The sequence below is a fragment of the Simochromis diagramma genome, unplaced genomic scaffold (genome assembly GCF_900408965.1).
Source record: "Simochromis diagramma unplaced genomic scaffold, fSimDia1.1 OVJJ01000483.1, whole genome shotgun sequence".
Classification (NCBI taxonomy): domain Eukaryota; kingdom Metazoa; phylum Chordata; class Actinopteri; order Cichliformes; family Cichlidae; genus Simochromis; species Simochromis diagramma.
In genome coordinates this window covers 118,731-136,772 of record NW_024386835.1, presented here as the reverse complement: position 1 = coordinate 136,772, position 18,042 = coordinate 118,731, and the positions used below count along the sequence as shown (strand labels likewise).

At 40.0% G+C, this 18,042-nt stretch overlaps 1 protein-coding gene across 6 annotated transcripts; it reads left to right on the top strand.

Annotated features, from left to right (window-relative positions):
* Positions 1–5,220: 5,220 nt before the first annotated feature.
* Positions 5,221–17,830, top strand: LOC120731525. Of its 6 annotated transcripts, none has more exons than XM_040028561.1 (19): positions 5,224–5,503; positions 5,704–5,730; positions 5,846–6,133; positions 6,424–6,738; positions 9,596–9,667; positions 9,765–9,821; positions 10,110–10,199; positions 10,550–10,609; positions 10,706–10,765; positions 10,969–11,013; positions 11,094–11,162; positions 12,826–12,876; positions 13,070–13,174; positions 13,733–13,751; positions 14,040–14,059; positions 14,152–14,192; positions 14,290–14,356; positions 15,217–15,254; positions 15,345–17,830. In XM_040028561.1, exons 1-19 carry the CDS (start codon positions 5,470–5,472, stop codon positions 15,435–15,437), a joined length of 1,551 nt encoding a protein of 516 aa, XP_039884495.1. In that variant the 5' UTR covers positions 5,224–5,469; the 3' UTR covers positions 15,438–17,830. The 6 variants fall into 6 exon arrangements, 5 of the variants coding, with proteins under 5 accessions (XP_039884498.1, XP_039884495.1, XP_039884496.1 ...); XM_040028562.1 differs by having other exon boundaries at positions 5,225–5,503; positions 9,596–9,648; positions 9,761–9,821; XM_040028563.1 differs by having other exon boundaries at positions 5,225–5,503; positions 11,112–11,162.
* The last annotated feature ends 212 nt before the right edge of the window (positions 17,831–18,042 follow it).

The window sequence follows — 18,042 nt, the reverse complement described above, 5'->3', positions numbered from 1 at the left end:
CCTTCAGCACTCTGTTGAATCTTTCAACACACCCGTTCGCTTGAGGGTGATACACACTTGTTCTGATGTGCTTGATGCCCCTTTCCTTCAGGAAATCAGCAAAGGCAGATGAAGTGAATTGTGGTCCATTATCTGTGGTAAGCTCACAAGGGTTTCTCTCCCGTGCAAAAGCTGAAGACAAGAACCTAATCACAGTGTCTGTAGTAGCTGATGAAGTAAAGGCTACTTCTGGCCATTTGCTGAAGTAATCGACCAGTGTGATGGCAAACCTGCAGTCCTGCGACCCGCGGTCAAAAGGTCCAACAATGTCAACGGCCACATGCTGAAAGGGACCATCTGGAAACTGAACCGGCTGTAAGGGAGTAGGAGCAGTTTTGGCCGTTTTGTCACACAATTGACAGACTGAGCACGATGACAGAATCGCATGGACTTGAGTATCCATGCATGGCCACCAGTAAAGCTCTCTGAGCCGCTGCTTTGTGCGAACTATGCCCTGGTGACCTTCGTGTGCGAGGCATATCACCTTTTCCCGCAGGGACCTTGGGGCCACCAGACGTGTCCCCCGGAAAACCAACGGTGATTCCACAGCAAGTTCATGTCGCACCAGGAAATACGGCTGTATCTCAGGTGGGAGAGACCTTTTCACCTTAGGCCAGCCTGAGCGGATAACCTGTCGCAGCAGAGAAAGGTCAGGGCAGTCCTCACATTCAGCTTTAAAATCCGTCAACGGTGTCGCTGTCAAGAGAGGAGAAACTTCAGCTATCTCCAAGAGAAGGTCTTTTTCAGCATCAATGTCAGTGCTGGAGTACGTCAGGGGAACCCGTGAGAGGCAGTCTGCGATGACATTCTGAACACCAGGACGGTACTGCACATCATACTGAAAACACATCAGCCTTGCAGACCATCGTGCGATTCTCATGCCCGCTCTGTTCATACCTTTGGTGCAGAGAAGGGTAGTAAGAGCTTGGTGGTCAGTACGAAGCGTGAATCTGCGGCCCCATACATATGTACGCCATCTTTCCACCGCCCAGACACAGGCTAATGCCTCCTTTTCTGTGGTGGAGTACTTTCTTTCAGCAGGAGACAGTGTTCGGGAGGCGAACGCCACAACCCGCTCCACTTGATCTGGATGTAACTGCGTCAACACAGCGCCTAGCCAATAGTCTGATGCGTCTGTGGTGATAAAAGCAGGTAAGTCAGGGTCATAGATGGCAAGTGCGGGACTTTCCAGAAGGAGTTTTTTCAGGTTACTGAAGCTCTCATGCGCTGCCTCGTTCCACTGGAGTTCAACTTTCATGTCTGTTTTCAGCAACTGTCACAGTGGTTCCACCAGTGTAGCATAATCTGGAATAAATTTACTGAACCAGGATGACAAACCCAGGAACGAGCGCAATGCAGCCATATCCTTTGGAGCAGGAGCCTCGGCAATAGCAGTAAGGTGATGTTGGCTTGGACGTAGGCCTTCCTTTGAGATTACATGGCCCAGGAATGTGATGTGTGACTGGCAGAAGGAACTTTTCCCAGCATTAATCTGCAGGCCGACATCTCTGAGACGTTGGAGAACAGCTTGCAGGCGTGTATCATGCACCTCCTTTGATGTTCCGTAGACGATGATGTCATCCAAGTAGTTGCGAACACCAGGCAGATCTTTCAGGACCGTTTGCATCATTTTCTGGAACGCCGAAGGTGCTGATGCTAGGCCAAATGGGACACGTGTGAACTGGAACAGTCCCTCATGAGTGATGAAAGCAGTCAGCTTGCGGCTCTCCGGATGCAAAGGTAATTGGTGGTATGCTGAGCTGAGGTCAATCTGGCTGTAGTGAGTGGCACCCGCCAAGTCAGAAAACAGATCCTCCATATGAGGAAGAGGATGGCAGTCAGCAATAATGCTCTTATTGGGTTCACGAAGGTCAACACACAGTCTCAACTCCCTTTTGCGCTTCCGGGCCACGACCAGAGGACTCACCCACTCAGCTGCATCGATCCTTTCAATTATGCCAGCTTTGAGTAAGCGAGAGAGTTCTGCTGACACCTCTGTACGTACACTTAATGGCAGGCGTCTCAGCTTTTGGCGTACAGGCCGCACATTGTTGTTTACCTGTACTTTATGGATGAACCCTTTAACACATCCAAGTTGAGCTGGTGGAATAGGATCAACATTGTACACAGCAGACTTCTGGTTAGACGAATCCGGATCATCTGCAGTTTCATCCTGAATGCGGTCCACTTTGCCTCCGACGATGCAGACGTTCAGTGCTCTAATGAGGTTGAGGCCTAATAGCGGGGAACCAGCTTTGACAATGTAGAAGGAAGCAGGAACTTTTTCATTCTGTGCATGCAGTGCAACTGATGCAGGCAGACAACCCATCACAGCCAACTCATCTTTAGCATAAGTAACTAGTTTGACTTTAGGTCGCACCAGTGAACAGTCTGCAAAATACTGTCTGTAGATAGTTTCTGGCAGAATAGACACAGAAGCTCCAGTGTCTACTATCAGCTCTACTGTCTTAGAGCCACCTTGTACAGTTTCAATGTCGACAGTGCAGGTAAGCTTATCTTGAATAGCTGCCATCATTTTAGCATCTTGCACGCACAGTACTGCCAATTCTGGAACCACTACTTCTCTCACTTCACTGACTGACGACTTACACACCTTGGCAAAATGTCCCTTTTTCCTGCAGTTGTTGCATTTTGAAGAAGCAGCCGGGCAGTTTTTATCATTAGCTAAGTGCCTGTGAGAACCACACCTGAAGCACTTCCGCTGCAGCTGCTTCGAACCTCCCCGTTTGCGTTGGTCTGGAGTGCAGCCTTTAGCAGGGCGAGGTCCTCTCCTCTGGTGAGAGTGGGAATTTGCCGCGTCAACTGTCTGAACAGGCGCGGTCGGACACGAGCCGGGTGTGGAGAGTAGAGTAGCGTTTTTGACTGCTGCTTCTACCTGGCTCGCAATAGTTAGAGCCTTATCCAGTGTGAGTTCATCCTCCAGTAACAGTTTGTCTTTCACAGCGCTGAGATGAGCATTGGAGATCAACTGATCTCTTATCATTTCACTTTCCATTTGTCCAAAGTTACAAGATGAAGCTAATGCTCTCAGAGCCACCACATACTGAGAAACAGTCTCATCCGCTCGTTGCATACGCTGTCTGAATGTATGACGGCACGCCACGACATTCACTTTCGGCACAAAGTGCTTCTCCAGTGTGCTCATGGCGTCAGCATATGTATCACCTTGCTCCGGTAGCGTGTAGAATAACCGCTGTCCCTCCGGGCCCAAGCAGTGTAGCAAAACAGCGCGTTTCCTAGCATCCGGCCATGCGTCTCCCGTGGCATTGATTACTAGCATGTAATTGTCGAATATTTTCCGCCATGTAGTAAATGGAATCGGCGGCTCACCCACATGTGGAAGGAAAGACGGTGGACTCGGAACTGATGCACTCATCCTCGTCGCCAATTTGTGGTGTTTCGACAGAAGAACGGAGACGGCTTGGTTTGTAATGGAACGTATATATTCAGCACTAGTTCGCCATTTTACATCTCACCATACACTTCACTTCTTCTCTCCTTCCATCATTCTTAGTCACAGAGCCCCCTACTGGTAACTGAGTATATGTTCATATTCAGTCCCCTCTTGTAAAGCAACCCTTCACCATCTTAGCAGTGTATGTAAACATAACAGTGTCCCTGTTATTAAAACTCTTGAGCTCTTCCCCTGCCAGTGGCGGACTCCCTCAGGTGTCGGTGCGTTGGTGGTTCTTTGTGTCTGGGGGTGGGCGTCCGGGTACACACCGGCTCACTCCTTGGCGGCCGCTTATCGGGGCCTGGAGCCTGGGGCTCGCTCGGGCCACTTCGGAGGTGGGGTGCCCCCGGCCTCTCGGCCTGGGGCTCGGTCACTCAGGCACAGCTGGCTGCCGGCGGAGCTCACGGGCGCGTCACTGCAACTCCCCCTGGCTTCTGCTCCGCGGCTGCTGAGTGAACCCTCATCTGGGACTCTCCTCAGCTCTTACTGGGACAGTGGCGCGGCTGCCCCTCTGTTGTGGCGCAGAGAGGAGAAGGCGGGGCGGCGGGGGATTCTCTGACCGGCTGGAGCAGCATCTAATAACCAACTCGCAAAATAAAACAAAATAAAAACAAACCAACAAACACGAAAACACCAGACATTATGATACAGACTTATAATTTGCGCCGATGTTTTTTCGAAATTCTATACACGAAAAGTGAGCGCGAGAGCCCTCGGTGCGCCTGCTCGCTGCTGAAGCCAAAGTAAACTTTATTGTCATCTCCGCTACATACAGTCCAGTATATAGAGAGACGAGATGACGAGGCTCCAGTTACAGCAGTGCAAGTAAACAAACAATATATATAAGAAGAGTAAGAAAATAAATATACACTTTAGGACTCGGGATAAAGGGATCAATAACAATTTAAAATTTAAAATTTACAGTTTGATGATTTAAAGTCTCACACACAACCCGTCGAAAGGGGAGGGGGGCCGGCTGCTTCCAAATAGAGCGTATTTCATTTATAATGTTGTAAATCCAAGTCCATGATTTGAATCCTGGGTTGTGTGAAATCTCAGAAATGCACCCTAGACAAAGTGAATCTGTGAACTAAGGTTTAGGTGTGTTAGATCATGTTGTGGTGATCCTTGGGTTGAGGGATGGGTGTTCATACTGGAGTGCAAAATTAAAACCAATGGAAGATGGACAAGAAAAGTTCAAAGCCATCAGGTCCTCAGTTTAGAAAAAAATAGAAAAGAAGAGGAGGAGAAACGAGCAAAAGCTACAGGTAAGCAGATGTGTCATTGGATAATGGCAGGTCATCCTGAAACAATCAGAATCAGAATACTTTATTAACCCCTAAGGAAATTATGTGGGTTACAGTTGCTGCAAGAAGAAATGGTAAAAATAGTAACAGTAACAGACTAAACTTCAAACAATACATTATGTTACAGATTTTAATATTAATTAGTCCTTGTCAATTGTTGATTTGTCCTGTTCTCATTGTATGACGAATTATGATGGCTGTTTGGTAGCCGTTTGCATACTATGCATACTCTCTCTCTCTTCATATGTGTGTGTGTGTGTACAACAGCTTTATGTTAATGTACAATCCTTAATATGTTTTGTCTGTGTGTGTGTGTGGAGGAGGGGGGGGGCAGAGGGAGTGTTGGCCCAGGGCGCCAAACAGGCTAGGACCGCCACTGCACACAGACATCTGGGAAACTAAGCCCATAGCAACAGAAATGACACAAATGTACTCATGCTTGTCTTTATTTCACTTCCTTTCTTGTTCTTTGATCTAAATAAAACTCATAAGTAGTTTCAAAGGGCTGTTCATGTTCATTTGCTCCGCTGTGTAAAAGCGTTCATTGTTGCTGTGGTTTTCCTGTGAAGTTCCTTAAACTGGAACATCAACCTTTACAAAGTCAGACTTTCAAATGTGTTCTACACAGTCACAGTAATCCTCTTCATCATGGCTGGACACCTTCTGTTAGTCATCCTCATGTGTAAGTTAAACCTCTTGTAACCAGTTTTGTGTCTTTTGGTGCTTCCTTGTTTATATTTTTAACTGATAAACTAACATGTGGAATCAAAAACTAAAACTTCCTCAGCAGGACGATTCCCTGTGATCTCGAAAAGACAGTTTGTTGTATTAATGAGTCATACATGCCTCCAGTACGTTGTTGACAGACTTTCTTTCCAACAGCTTTCGTTCATGAAATTCAAGCACAAGGTGAGTCCCTGATGTTCTACTTTTCACAAAGATTTTCTTTGACTGCATATTTGTTTTTTATTAAAACCAAAAATTACCTATTAGATAAAACATTTCTTTACCTCTGATTTTTCAGCTCTTCTTCCACCAACGCTGACAGTGAACACAGAGGTGATCTCAGAGACTGACTCGGTCACGTTGCACTGTCAGGCACCAACATCTGTTTCAGTTCATCAGTGTTTTTTCTACACGATGAGCAAAAGTACTTCCAAATCTTTCTCATGCCGGCAGAATTTCACTGCAACAGAACTGCTGTTAATGTCACATCACAGTTCACCTGCTGAAGTTAAAGTGAGATGTTTTTACACTGGAGACCTTAATTCAACGTCTGCTGACAGTGAACCATCCTCCATCACCATACAAAGTGAGAGACTGCTCTTCCTGTGATTGGATAAGTTATCATACAGTGTGTTAGACATTATTATCTTTATAAAGCTTCATGTTTTCTTTCACAAAACTTTTTTAGGAGTGTTGTTCTTACATATTTTCTTACACCACCAAAGACAGCACGCAGGAATCTAAACATGACCAGTTACAGTTAATTACAAAATGTGTTGCAGTTCAGCTTTTATGAACACCAGTATTGTTATTGTTGTGCTGGTAAAACATACAATATTCTTGTATATTAATGGGACTCCATTAATCTTCATGTAGGTCAAACACCACAGATGACTGTGCAGCATTTTAATGGGGAACATGTTCGGTTTGTTTGCTCTCTGCCTGGATCTGTAAAAGATGATACAAGATGTAATCTGTACTTTGGAGAAGCAAGTCGTCTAGTCCTCACAGCAGCTGTCGGGAAGAATAGCAGGACAAAAAACAAACAGAGGTTCTGCCAGTTTTATGTCTCAATTGATGATTTTTTGAGACATCTACATTTTGTTCAACAAAAAGATGCCAGCTGTGATTACACTTTGAAAAGGGAACCCAGGTCTTTGTCTCCTCGCAGTGATCGATACAACTTAACAGGTAAGTCGAAGATAAACAGACTTTATAGCACAGATGCTACTTTAATTAATTAAAATGATGAAAATGACTAAAATAAAAGTATACAAAGTATTTTTCTCTAAAAATGTTTTTTAGTTGTTACTCGCAAGATTTCATTTCATTTCACTGGCCACGACCTTAGATGTGAAAAAGAATAGATCCAGATTAACAGTCTCTTGGAACGTAGGAAGAGTTGAGCTTTGATGGTATTGTCAGTATATTAACATGCTTACAGTAGAAGTGGGTGGCACAGTGGGTAGTTTTTACACTGGATACTCTTCCTGACACATCCTCAAAGGGATTTGTACAGTGGCTTGCAAAAGTATTTGGCCCCCTTGAACTTTCCCACATTTTGTCACATTACAGCCACAAACATGAATCAATTTTATTGGAATTCCACGTGAAAGACCAACACAAAGTGGTGTACACGTGAGAAGTGGGACGAAAATCATACATGATTCCAAACATTTTTTACAAATAAATAACTGCAAAGTGGGGTGTGCGTAATTATTCAGCCCCCTTTGGTCTGAGTGCAGTCAGTTGCCCATAGACATTGCCTGATGAGTGCTAATGACTAAATAGAGTGCGCCTGTGTGTAATCTAATGTCAGTACAAATACAGCTGCTCTGTGACGGCCTCAGAGGTTGTCTAAGAGAATATTGGGAGCAACAACACCATGAAGTCCAAAGAACACGTCAGACAGGTCAGGGATAAAGTTATTGAGAAATTTAAAGCAGGCTTAGGCTACAACAAGATTCCCCAAGCCTTGAACATCCCACGGAGCACTGTTCAAGCAATCATTCAGAAATGGAAGGAGTATGGCACAACTGTAAACCTACCAGGACAAGGCCGTCCACCTAAACTCACAGGCCGAACAAGGAGAGCGCTGATCAGAAATGCAGCCAAGAGGCCCATGGCGACTCTGGACGAGCTGCAGAGATCTACAGCTCAGGTGGGGGAATCTGTCCATAGGACAACTATTAGTCGTGCACTGCACAAAGTTGGCCTTTATGGAAGAGTGGCAAGAAGAAAGCCATTGTTAACAGAAAACCATAAGAAGTCCTGTTTGCAGTTTGCCACAAGCCATGTGGGGGACACAGCAAACATGTGGAAGAAGGCGCTCTGGTCAGATGAGACCAAAATGTAACTTTTTGGCCAAAATGCAAAACGCTATGTGTGGTGGAAAACTAACACTGCACATCACTCTGAACACACCATCCTCACTGTTGAATATGGTGGTGGCAGCATCAGGCTCTGGGGGTGCTTCTCTTCAGCAGGGACAGGGAAGCTGGTCAGAGTTGATGGGAAGATGGATGGAGCCAAATACAGGGCAATCTTGGAAGAAAACCTCTTGGAGTCTGCAAAAGACTTGAGACTGGGGCGGAGGTTCACCTTCCAGCAGGACAACGACACTAAACATAAAGCCAGGGCAACAATGGAGTGGTTTAAAACAAAACATATCCATGTGTTAGAATGGCCCAGTCAAAGTCCAGATCTAAATCCAATCGAGAATCTGTGGCAAGATCTGAAAACTGCTGTTCACAAACGCTGTCCATCTAATCTGACTGAGCTGGAGCTGTTTTGCCAAGAAGAATGGGCAAGGATTTCAGTCTCTAGATGTGCAAAGCTGGTAGAGACAAACCCTAAAAGACTGGCAGCTGTAATTGCAGCAAAAGGTGGTTCTACAAAGTATTGACTCAGGGGGCTGAATAATTACGCACACCCCACTTTGCAGTTTTTTATTTGTAAAAAATGTTTGGAATCATGTATGATTTTCGTTCCACTTCTCACGTGTACACCACTTTGTATTGGTCTTTCACGTGGAATTCCAATAAAATTGAATCACGTTTGTGGCTGTAATGTGACAAAATGTGGAAAAGTTCAAGGGGGCCGAATACTTTTGCAAGCCACTGTATCTTCTCCTGGGAGAGGAGGGTATCTGGGCATCTATTCGTAGGTGAATGTGTAAACCACAACAATATGCAGCCACCACTTTCCAGGTTGTTAACATGACCTGTTCACATGTCTTTGTGTGTTAACAATCATTGTGGATTCATTTATTGTTGTCATTATTGTTACATTTATTAAGTACTGAATTTAGGCAATTGGAATTTTTCTGACTACCAAATTACAATACAATACACCTTATGAGGTTAAAAGTAACATTTTTGGTGTGGGATGAATTTCTATAACTGGAAACACTTCCTGATGCAACTCTAGTATCTGAGTGTGGGAGTACACATGACCCTGCTCATGATACTTAGTTTGTTAGGCAAACAAACCAATAAACTTTCAAAATATGCCAACCTTTGAAAGATTTGTTGAAAGGTTACTTTTTTAAAAACTATAATTGTGTCTAAAGAATAAATAAATAAAATAAGAAGGACAGAATTGAAAGATAGCTAAAACATTTTTCTCCACATTTACAGTTGGTCAAATTTTTTTATACCTAAAATAAATTTGATATTGTATTTAGGTGAACAAAAAACTTTCATTAGCAGAAGAGTCTACAGTGTACAAGTATGTTTTCACAATTCATCAGATTGTCCTTTATAAAATCAAGTGAAAGTTATCAGAACAGGACTTAAAGGGAGCAATTTAAACAGAACACATTTTGTTAGCATTTCACATTTCACTAAACATCTCAAGTAAAATTTTGCCTTAATGCCTAAACTTGTTTGTATTCATTATCTCAGGGCCACCTGACACTGCCATTGGGACAGATGTGACATTTAATAAAATAGTAAATGTGTTTTCAAAATGTTTCAATCACTTTTGAATTGATTGCATAAATAACAAAACCTTTATTTGTACACAAACCCATTTCCTTTTACTGTAGCTATTCTGGAAAGTGAATTACCAAAGATCAACAAACCGTCATCTATCATGACCCAGAGCAGCATGACCACAGGTAGGACATGCAGTACACTTAACTAACAACCCAGAGCATCATCACACATCACTTCTTTTAAATGTATTTAACATTTTATTGTCCATTTATGAAACAGAATCAAGTCTCAGCAAACTCAGTGCTTCAACTTCCACTTCAGTGAACTCAATAACAGGTAAATAAATTACTGCTGTGGTGTTAGTAAAGTAGTAAATATTTTTTCTGTGATAATGTAAATCTGCCCAAATTAAAAATTAGACATTTAATTTTTCTGTTATATATTATTTTGCAAACTAAATATTCTGAAGACTGAAACAATGTGTAACAATTCAAATACTTCGCATTTCATTCCCTTTACTTGGGTTGAATAATGTAATGAAAAAAAAGAAGCAGGAATTTCTTTACAGAGAATAGTAACATATGTGACATTATAGTATTTATTTGATATTTTTCTATCTTAAAGGATTGGGTACTCTTAATCTAAACCCTACAACTGGTGTGAACACTCCTGTCAAAACAACTCAGTATAGAACCTCACGAGACAGTACAACAGGTGAGACCGAGTGCATCAATAATGTGAAGATAAATTGAAATGTCCTTGTTTTATTTATGTCTGATTCAATTCTGAGAATGTAAAAAAAATCTCAACTCTAACTCTAAAATTCTGATGTTCATCAGGAACAGTAAATATTCACCATGTTCAGCATCTTAAATAAATGGCAGTACTTTGTAACCAGGGCTATAGCTGATGTTGAAATGAAGTTACTAATTTTGCTGGCCCTTGGTCACAAACCCTCCAACACTGATGCAAATGACCAGATATGTTTTATCTGTAGATATTTTGTGTGTTTAATATTCTTTATTTTGAATATTCATGATCATAGTTCTTTTTTTAAACTGTAGTTATTGTGGGAAGAGAATCAAGAATGACCAGCGCAAAAATGCCATTTAGTCTGGCCACAGGTAGGAAATACAATACATCGAAATATAACCCAGAACATCATCTCACACACACAACTTCTTTAAAGAAACTCATTTTTTGTGCATTTTTTGAAACAGATTCGAGTCTCAGTACTCCTAGTGCTTCCAGTCCTACCACGTCTGTGAATTCTCCTTCAGGTAACTGCAGGGACAGTAGAATTGTAAAATATTGTATACAAATATATTTCTACATTAATGCAAACCAACTCAAAAAAATAAGCTAACACATGAATCAACTATTGCAGTATATGTTATTTCAAACTAACTGTGCAAATACACTGAACCTAACAACCTCAGTCAGCTTTTTGAAATTTTGATCCAAATATTTTTTTTCTAAACAGATTCATACAAGACTAATGCTACAATGACTATTACTACAGTCAAAGGTAAGACAATGTGCAGTTAAACTGTACATATATAAAAAAAATATTATAAAAGTCATCTGTTTTATCTGTTATTTCAAAAGTAAAAAGTTTTTCACCAGGTCCAACTTTTACTTGGTCTCATACTTCCACCCGTGCCACTGCTACCTCAGGTATCTATTTTTTCTTTTTAAACAAAATGGTAACATACACTATATTATCAAAAGTGAAACTTATCTCACGGCACATTGTTAGTCAGTGGCGCTGTTTTCAGTCATTATACAGGGTCATTTGAATGAGTGATAAAACGTTTCTCCCACTGAAAACGTTACATCAACATTAACAGAATTAACTTTTTGTGATTACCAAAAGTGCGTTCACATGCATATGAACTGGAGTGCCATCCCATTCTTAATCATTTTAAATCCTGTGGAGTGATTTTTCACACCATAGGGTTTAAAATGAAGTTGGCCCACTGTTTGCAGCCATAACAGCTTTAACTCTTTAGGAAAGCTTTCTGCCATGACGTATTTATGGGAACTTCCATCCTTCCATTAGCACATTTTGAGCTCGGACACTTCTGCTGGACAAGAAGGCCCGCCTGGAATCTCTACTTTAATTCATCCCAAAGGTGTTCAGTCAGGTTTAGGTTCAAGACTCTGTGCAGGCCAGTCAAGTTATTCCAAACCAAACTCACCCATCCAAATCTTTATGGTCATGGTCATGTTGGAACAGGAAGGGGACATCCACAAACTGTTCTCACAAAGATAGAAGAATGAAAATTTTCAAAATGTATAGTGGACCCAAATGCAAACACAAAGGAACGTGGAACAAAACTTGAATTAACAAAAAGTGAGCTGTTTAATATGGCTGATGGAAAAATACAAAGCAAGGCAAACAAAGACAGGAATAAACCATAACCTAAACTGGGAAACTAAAAATAAACATGAAAAACCCTAAACATGAAACTTGGTCTGGATACAAAGATACCTGGAACATGAGACATGGCACAGAAGCCAACAGATGACATGACCCTGAACAGAGGAAGCCAAAGGACTTAAAATACAGAAGGATAATGAAAGTAAATGGACTGATTCTTATATAGCGCTTCTCTACTCTCCCGGAGTACTCAAAGCGCTCTATACAACATGCCTCATTCACACAAGCACTTCTAAACTCAAGTCCAAACTAAACTACATTCATACTCCGATGAATGCATCCGAGGGCAACTTGGGGTTAGTATCTTGGCCAAGGATATTTGGCATGCAGACTGGAGGAGCCAGGAATCGAACCACCAACCTTCCAATCAGTAGCTGATCTGCTCTACCACCTGAGCCACAGCCACACGAGGATGGGGATGGCTGTGGGATGGGGAACAGGTTGAAACACAGCTGGGACAACTCAGACCTAACGAGACAAGGGGAAACAAAACTACACAAACTGCACACAGCACAGGGGGAGCATTTGCTGACCCAAATTTCTGATTTTATGTTACCTACCACTTTGCTGTCATTCCCAGTTGTTTCCATTTTGTTATAATACCACGAACAGACTGTGGAATATTCAGTAGCGAGGAGATTTCATGTCTAGATTAGGGGCATCCTATAGAGGTACTCTTGTTGCAATTTAACACAATATAAATAAAACTTTTGGTGATATAGTGTATATAACATTATAATATTTATCATATATTTATATCCTAAAGGATCAGTTATTGCTTATCCTAAACTGCTATTAGTGTGACCTCTGCTTTTAAAAGAACTGAAAGAAAAATGACATTTAAAAGATGTTATCACATGAGTTTCACAACTTCTCAATGTTTCTGTTTCATTTTAGTGGATCAGCCTGACAGTAGAGTAAACTCGTCTTCAAAAATATTACAATCATGTAGGTAAACAACAATGTCTTCAGCTCTTTCACTTTGTACATGCCATTATGGTTATTAATAGAATTAATAAAAATAATAATAATGTATTAATGTCTCACAGTTTTTTTTAAGCAGTTTGGCTGGACCAACTGTGTCTACTTTTAATTGTTTTGGTTTTGAGTTAGAAGTGAAACTCTTGTTTGGCTTTCAAAGCAGAAGCATCGATATGGAAGTTGGCAGTAGCTGTGACTGGATTGGGAGTAACCATGGGTGTCATCTTACTGGTGCTGGGGCTTCTCACGTTCAAAAGAAGAAGTGGTGAGGGCACATATGAAAGCATACAACTTTTTATGTTTATGTTTTTTAGAGATAGAATCTGCCTGTCAACCAAAAATAAGATAATATTACCATTGAAAGTTTAACCAAAATATGCATTTTAAAAAAATATATTTTGAATGATCAGAAAACAGATAAAAAGCCCATGGTACCAATGATTATTTCACTTCATCTATGCCATGAACAAGCAAATGAAAAATTTGTTCTGAAAAAAATCAATGTGGCTATTTCCTGTAGTTATAGTACAACATTGTGAGGGCTCACAGGGATTCACCCCCACTTTGAGAACCTGGAACTCATGAACTTTTTGTAATATAGTGATACATTTTTCATAGCTGCATTAAATATATAATAATAATAATTGTACATTAAAAAGATCATCTTATTCTGAAGAAGAAAAAAAGTTCAAGCAGAAAAAGTTCATCATGCCTAATTTATACACGTGTAAAAAATGTTATCAGTTTCATAGTTGTAAATGAACCTGTGACTTTAAAGCTAATCAGATGCTGATCAGACATTTCTTTGCCACTACCTTTTCAGAAACATGTTCTCAAAGCAGGTAAGGAATATTTTCTCAGCAAACCTTAATAAGTTGTTTTCCTGTCATCATTCAGACAACCAGAAGTTGGTCTTATTTACTTCAGACCTTTTCTTATTTATCCAGTGAACAGAATCACTGGAGCAGTGGTGAATCAAATGCCTTGCTTGAGGGCAGGACGCCTAATAAATATGTCTCATAATATTTTTTTCTAATTCTCTACAACAAACACACTTTTTTCTTGTGTAATGTAATGCATACAGCTTTTTCAATTTTTTTTTTAAAAACATTTTCTTTATTTATGTGTAGGACAAAGGCAACATCACCAGGTATCGTATACATTTAGCTGTCAGGCAGCATTACAAAACTATCAATCCATGTATTATGGTTTTTATTTTGTTGAGTTTTTCTTTTGTTACAGGTGATTTTATATCAATGACTAAAATGAACCAGGGAAGAATGGTAAACAAAATGTTTCAGTCAAATAAAAATACTCTTAATTAAAACAATCAATTTAAATACCGAGGACATAAAGTTGATTTTTCCCTGTTGTGTTAAGTTACCTGCAGGTAATGATGGAGGCTCCAGTGTGATCACTTCAGTACCTGATGACAACTGTCTTACTAGTAAGCTGTGTTTTGCCTCTAGTAATAAGATGGTGAAATTGTTGTACATGGTAGGGCTGTTCGATATAACGATATATATTGGATAATGATATGAAAACGTCTATCATTGCATATTACACTATCATTTGTTTCGTGGTGTCGCAAAATAATCTGTTTATGGCAATATTTTTTCATTGTTTTGATGTTAACTGTAGAATTTCTCTCTTTTGCTTATATTTAATATAACCACACTACAGACGATCAAGCGACTGTTTTTATGCGTTGACGTTAGCAACAACGATGGTAAAACCATTGCGTGGTTCTGTCATCTGCTTGTTTATTTTCCACATAAACATTTCACAATAAAGCTCAAGATCCTGTTGAGATTTTTGTGATATATATCGTTGTTGGAACGATAAATATCTTATATCGGGATATGAGATTTTGGTCATATCGCACAGCCCTAGTACATGGAGTAATTATTTATGTGTACCATTAGTTGTTTCTGAAAGTAACACAATAACATGATGACTGTTTAACAGTAATATTGTTAATATGCTCAAATCTTTATTTCATATCTATAGCATATTTAGTTATTACTGCTGACTAACTTTCAGTAACATAGTTGATTTTTTCCAGTGTATGACAAGGGAGCTTTGGCTTTGATAACATTTTACTACCTTGTGATAAGGAAAGCTATTTGACCACTAAAGAGTCTTTAAAATGTCCAAATTTAGAAGAACACTATGACATATACAGTTACAAGACAAACTTTGTGAACCCACTGGACTACATGTTGTCTTGCACTTGTGTGTGTGTGTGTGTGTGTGTGTTTTAATCCTGACTGAAAGAAATAATTTTTCAATGTTGTTCTCTTTCAGGAGAGAAACTAAACTTGGAGCAGACAAAAAATGAAGATGTAAGTTAGACCTGGTGTAGTAATAAATATGTCCGCTTCTCATCTTAATCAATGCTAATGACTAAAAGGACATTACTCTTTCTCTTCTAGTCTGACATTTACCATGTGTACGCCACCATCTCTGAAGCAACAGATCCACCAGATTCACAGGACACGATATACAGCACGCTGAATGCACACTGAAACACAGTGAAACATGTTTGGTGACGTTGTTAGTAAAATGTCTAAAATGATCTAAATCATGTCAAAGTGAGAAAAGTGTGACAGGTAATAGATGCAATCTTGCAAAAAACCTTGAGCTTGAATTGTTGTAGATTTTTTTTCTATTTAAAGATAACTGACATGATGATGATTTCAGCTTTAGTATTTTTAATAAGCGGAATCTAGAGGAATCTCTATCCTTACTGAGGGCTATGAAATACATCTCCCCTTAATCTTATCTGTACCCTGTCTGTTATTGCACAACTTAATAAAGCTGTTTAGTACTTCGAATGTATCCATATAATACAACTCCAGTATATAAATTTGTGTAGATGATGCTCTACTACTCTGAGTTGTGACAATAACATTAGCAGTTAGTCTTTTGTTACGTGCTGTGACTGCACACAGGCTTGTAAAAATAGGCAACATACAATTGACCCCCAGCCCACCAACCAGCTGCAGTTTTTAGGTCAGCACACAAGACCATTTTAGGCCAAAGATTATGATGATGAAAAAATACAGGAAGAATAATGTACTGTAGCTGGTTGCTGCACTGCACAGCTGCTACAGTTTGCCTAGTAGTAGTAACATAATCATGTGACATAAAACATTTAGTGATGATGATACTTTGTATCCACACAGGCAACAGAAGTAAAACAACAGGGGGAAGATCTGAAATTTACATTCAGTAAATAGAGATGTATGTTTCTGGTTCTAGGTTTCATTTGTGTGATGTATCACTGTGAGATGTATTAGAAATATGTAGTTTTTCATTTTCCATTTCTGGTTCCTGGTTATTACACATAAACTAACACAGGTAATAAGCCACAGTATTTGTCGCGTGTTCTTTTTCTCTAGGATAAAGAAAGCGCGCACACACACACATACACACACACACACACACACACACACACACACACTTCCCTGACCTGTTACCTATAGTTTCATGCACCTAAAGTTGCATCTATCTATGTGAGCTACTGTCTATGGCCTCGCTCTGTTTACTCCCACACTCCTTTCACTAAGTCTGCACAAACAATTCTCAATCATGTGAATCTTTTCTACTTCTTTTATTCTGAGGGCTCAGTAGCCCAATTTAACTATATTATTTTCAGTGCTCAGAATTTCAGTTAACTGTGAAAGTGATCTAAAATGTATTAAAAGCCCCAAACCATTTGCCAGCACAAGTCTTGTAAACCACTTTTCTAGTCCTCACACATTAAACATCCATCCATCCATCGTCTTCGGCTTATCCGGGGCCGGGTCGCGGATAACGACATTAAACATATTTAAATAGTTTTGGTGGGTAAACTTACCATTTTCTTCTCAAAATATTATTATAATATTATTAATTGTTTTTTCTCATAGACTGATGTTTATTTCCACATTATTATCAGCAGTTTCTGGGTGTATGCATATAACCAGAAGAAGGACAATGTGGGCATGCACAGCACATTTCATGCTCACGCGAGCGGCCTGAAGTTCCTTTTTCACAACATCTTTTGAGGCCAGTGAGACTTTCAGACACAGAGCCCACTGGTGTATTTATAAACTGTGGTATCTGAATCAGTCACATGATTTGTGAAATTATAATTAATATAAATGAAAATATAGTCTGAAATTTGAACTCTGGAATAATTGTGTTACAATATATACAATTTCTTGATTGTATATATTGTCTAATGCTACATAGTAGCATTAGGAATTAAGACCCCTACTGTACGATCAAGTTTGTGCACTGCACCTTGATTGACCTTCATCTGAGGAACAGCTAAAGCAACAGAAATGATACTGTAGCATATTAATCTAGTAATCTTAATTTAGCCCCCCTGTGGTGGCTGGTATATATAACACACATATATGTACTTTTAATTAGCTGCTCTTTATATGTGTAGCTTTGTGGCCTCAATATGTGATGAAGTACTTTTCCTGCCTCTTGTGGTTTTCCTGTGACCAACTGCTACAAAATGATTCATCCCCTTCTGTGTCGTCAGAAACGTGAGAATCTTCTTCTCAACAGAGCCTTTGGTGTGCTGTCCTAATGTGTGAGTTAAACATCCTGCAGATTTTGCAATATTTAATGTGATCTCTCAACATTCGTGTAAGTTCACACTTGAAACATATATTTTGCTAAAGTTATTTCAGACTTATTAATAGATTTATTTATGTCCTTGACATATATTTTCAACAGTGTCCTTCCATGTAATGCAAGTACAAGGTCAGTCTCTGATCTACTGTATTTATTGCTGAGTTGTGCCGTCACTGTATGTTATTCCATGATTAGTCTATGATTGGATTGGGTAATGTATAACTGCTTACATGGGGAAAAAGGGTAAAAAAAAAGGCGCAGGTATATTATGTGACATAACATCTAAGCGTTCAGTATAACATGTCTTGGTCTAAAACTGGCAATGAAACAGCAGTGATCACAGAATTTGTTTTGTAGAAGTTTTGGCTGTTGATCTCACATCAGAGTTCATCTGCCTCTGTCTGTGTCTGCACTTGAGGCCTCTCACCTGGTCTGGCCTCTCGGCCGTAACACAAAGTAGAAGTGAAACTTTGCCTTCTTACAGTTATTGACAAAAAG

Bases quoted from the DNA above. Each gene is read 5' to 3' on its own strand.
- LOC120731525 (XM_040028561.1), top strand. From the start codon at position 5,470: ATGGCTGGACACCTTCTGTTAGTCATCCTCATGT. The intron at 6,739-9,595 runs GTAAGTCGAAGA...CTTTTACTGTAG, and splicing joins TGATCGATACAACTTAACAG to CTATTCTGGAAAGTGAATTA. The intron at 12,877-13,069 runs GTAGGTAAACAA...TGGCTTTCAAAG, and splicing joins TTCAAAAATATTACAATCAT to CAGAAGCATCGATATGGAAG.